Here is a 4,078-nt window from a genome sequence, read left to right as displayed (position 1 = left end):
ATAAGCCAGGTGCAATTAAATGTTTCCTTTTATAAGAGTTGCCATGGGGGCTGGAGAGATGGCTCAGCAGTTAAGAGCACTGATTGCTCTTCCGAAAGTCCTGAGTTCAAATCCCAGCAACCACATGGCGACTCACAACCATCCATAATGAGATCTGATGCCCTCTTCTGGTGTGTCTGAAGACAGCTATAGTGTACTTACACATAATAATTAAATAAACCTTAAAAAAAAAAGTCACACTGTTTAAAAACAAAAAAAAAAAAAAAAAAAAAAAAAAAAAAAAAAAAAAAGAGTTGCCATGGTCATGGTACCTCCTCACAGCAATAGAACACTAAGGCAGGATTTTTTTGCTTATTACTGTTGGTTCATTTGGGGATTTTTAATAGTTAATTTGTGTGTGGGGGGGTGTATGTTTGTGTGTGGGTGTGTGTGTGTGTGTGTATGTGAAAGTTATGCCATTTATGTGGTGCCAGTGAAGGCCAGAAGAGGGTATCAGATCCCCAGGAACTAAAGTTACAATTGTGCTTGTGAGCTGCCTGGTGTGGGATCTGGGGACTAAACTCAGGACTTCTGGAGAGAAGCCAGTGAGCTTACCCACAGACCATCTCTTCAGTCCCTTTTCTTGTTTTGTTTTGTTTTGTTTTGTTTTGTTTTGTTTTTGAGACAAGATCTCATGTGGCCTTGCCTGGCCTCAAACTCACCATGTAGGCAAGGAAGGATGCAATACCATATTTTCTCTCTCAAATTATTCAGGTACATGAAATTATAAAGTATGTTTAGTGGATGTTATTAATGTTACTCAGGGTTTGGCCCACCAGGAACCCAAACTCTACTCGCAAATGTGTTACTTTCCACTGAACAGCATCCAAAATGGCAGCACATGCCTGACCCTGCAAACCACAGGCTCCATAGTTGATAGAAATTACAGCAAGGGATTTAGACACTCAGTTTTCACTTTGGCAGTAACCCATCAGTAGCTGTTTTTCCAGAACGTTCAGATCACAGCATAGAACACCCAATACAACACAGCCTGTAAGAACACACGAACGTCGAATTCCATGGCAAAATACTTGCTTTCATTCAAGTCTTCCCATGTGAGTGGCTCAGCAGTTGTTCTTGCATCTTCTTTTGATAAATATTTTGAATTGTTAGAAAGCACTTGCCACAGAATCTCATCTGAAGAGAAACAAGCAAAAGCACGTTAACATACGGCAACATGCGTGGGCATATTTTGCACTGCACATATTCAGCACATCCATGGATGCATGAAAGTATGACCTGAACTCAGCGGATGCAGGATGCTCTGCTCTAAGATCCCATTGTAACTACAGAATCATGATTGCACTGGATATCCTGGGCAGAGAGCACCACCCACCAAGCACAGATCACTAGAAGCTCTGTCCCCTGCCTGATATGTGGAGATACAAGATTCCTTCTTGTTCCTGTCACTGGAATACCCCACACCCCATAACACTCAAGATTGACACATAAAGACAAGCTGAGGCTATGAGTCAGAAATGAAGCAAAACATGTTAAATGGTCATTATGAGTTTTATTTATAAAACTCTTACTAGTAGGACTGGAGAGATGGCTCAGTTCTCATTTCTATTGTTTTGTTTGTTGTTTTTTGAGACAGGGTTTCTCTGTGTAAACCTGGCTGTCCTAGAACTCTGTAGACTAGGCTGGCCTGGAACATGCAGAGATCCCCCTGCCTCTGCCTCCTAAGTGCTGGGATTAAAGGTGTGCGGCCCCTCTTCCAGAGGACCTAGGTTAGATTCCCAGCACCCACATGGTGGATCACAACCTGTTGTAACTCCAGTCCCAAAGACATGATGCCTTCCTCTGGACTCCTTGGGCACTGCATACACATAATACACAGACATGCATGCGAGCAAACACTCATACACATGAAATAAAAATAAACCTTTTTAAAAACTGTTACTAACATTTTGGGATTAGCTAGAATTTTTTTTAATGTTTTAGTATCTCCTTCCCTTTTTTAAAAAAATATTTATTTATTATTTTAAATAAGTACACTGTAGCTGTCTTCAGACACACCAGAAGAGGGAGTCAGATATCATTATGGGTGGTAGTGAGCCACCATGTGGTTGCTGGGATTTGAACTTAGGACCTTCGGAAGAACAGTCAGTGCTCTTACCCGCTGAGCCATCTCACCAGCCCTCTCCTTCCCTTTTAACACTCGGAAGCATCTGCTTTTCCCTAGAATGTGACCATTTTACCCCTTTCCTAGGCTTTCTTTGCTAAGCCATAGAAAACAATCATCAAAAATCCCATTCACAAGCCAGGCAGTGGTGGCACACGCCTTTAATCCCAGTACTTGGGAGGCAGAGGCAGGCGGATTTCTGAGTTCGAGGCCAGCCTGGTCTCCAAAGTGAGCTCCAGGACAGCCAAGGATACAGCGAGAAACCCGTCTTGAAAAAAAACAAAAAAAAAAAAAAAAATACCATTCACTCCCCACAGGCTCTGAGACCATTCCTCAGACCATTCCTGTGTGTGTGGGTGTGGTGTGTGGTGTGTGGGTGTGCATATATGTGTGGTGTGTGTGTGTGTGTGCTCTTTGTTTTGTTCTGGTATTTTTTGTCTTGTTGGTTCTTCTTGAAATTTGTTTTCATTTTCATTTTCTGGGTTGTTTATTCTGTTTTTGTTTTTGTTTTTTTGGAAGAGAACATGAAGTTTAATGGATAGGGAGGTAGGGAGAATCTGGGGAATATTGGAGGGAAAAAGGTATGGTCAAAATACATTGTACAAAAAAAAATTAAATAAAAAATTTTAAATCCAAACTTTGAAAAATCTTTAAGAATTAGTAAAAGGAAGAGAGGACATGTGAGCACACATGCGTGTGCACACACATACACACACACACACACACACACACACACACACACACAAAATGAGGTCTGTTTTTGAAAGACCCCTGGGGGAGACCCCCACTCAAATCTCGGGAGGACGTGCACCCAAGAATCACGAGAGACCACATCTTGATGTAATTACAAGAAGTATATTTTAATTTCAGGGCACTCTGGTTCGGCACCACAGTTATCTCACGCAGGAGATAGTGGAGCCGACCACGAGGCTTGAAAGTTAGGGGTTTATATAGGGAAAAGGTCTGAGGGAACAAAGGGATCAGTGTGGTCATACATGATTGGCTAGTTCAAATATTAACTATTATGTGTAGAACAGAGTGGAAAATTCCTAAGGTTGGTGTTAATCTGAGTCAACAAAGCATCTGACCTTAAACCATATCTGAGAGAACCAGATGGTCCATTACTTAGTGTCCGCCAGGCACGTCTTTGCAGGCCTGAGCCTTGGACATGTCCTCGTTTGCCTAGACATGTTTTCCTCTATGTTTATAGTTTTATGTCTTCTTGACCTGCCAGCTCTTATGATATCTAACAACTTGTTTGCTCTTTCCCAGGCCTATGTGGGCCAGCTTGTGATGGATTCTTAGGCCCATAACTTTTCTTCCTAGTCAGCACAGGTTTAAAGTTTTAATTTTTCCTTACATTTTGTGTTGGCCAATAGCTCCTGCCCTGAAGTATGGCTGATATATTACTCAGTGACACTCTATCAGATAACTGATTTTCCCTCTCTGAGCAGGAATCAGATACCAATAGCTCCTTGGTTTGGGGCGGGTTCTGCGGCCTCTTCTGCTCCTCTGTGCTGGGGTTTGATCTGGTTTGAACTTGTGCAGGTCTTGTGCTGCCAGTCTCTATGAGTTCATATGTGCACCAGATCTGCTGTGTCTGGAGAACACTGCCCCCTCAGACTTATCTACCATCTCTGACCCTTACAGTCTTTCTGTCTCTTTCCCAGAGATCCCTCAGTCTTGGGGAGAAGGGTTTGATAAAGATGTCCCATTTAGAACACGCAGAGGAAGCTCCATTCCCAGGTGCTCCAACATACCCAGAATCAGAGGTAAGCAGGAACCAACATCTGTCCCAACACTGGGAGTAACTGGGACCAGCTTGACCAGGCACACAGGAACTTCCTCAGCCCAGTGACTTGGGTTCCTTCTGGTCTGTCTGGGCTGGGGTCCAGAGCAGACCTTGGGCGCAAG

The 4,078-nt window shown here is 43.0% G+C and overlaps 1 protein-coding gene across 1 annotated transcript in view; it reads right to left on the bottom strand.

Annotated features, from left to right (window-relative positions):
* The window catches only part of CUNH2orf92 (chromosome unknown C2orf92 homolog), a 42,977-nt gene that overhangs the window by 18,238 nt on the left and 20,661 nt on the right, over positions 1 to 4,078 (bottom strand). The window contains exon 5 of the mRNA XM_031367205.1: positions 1,075 to 1,176. Within this exon, the coding sequence (XP_031223065.1) occupies positions 1,075 to 1,176 (102 nt within the window). The remainder of the gene's footprint in view (positions 1 to 1,074; positions 1,177 to 4,078) is intronic.

This window comes from Mastomys coucha, unplaced genomic scaffold (genome assembly GCF_008632895.1).
Source record: "Mastomys coucha isolate ucsf_1 unplaced genomic scaffold, UCSF_Mcou_1 pScaffold14, whole genome shotgun sequence".
Lineage (NCBI taxonomy): Eukaryota > Metazoa > Chordata > Mammalia > Rodentia > Muridae > Mastomys > Mastomys coucha.
This window is presented reverse-complemented; position numbering and strand designations above follow the sequence as displayed.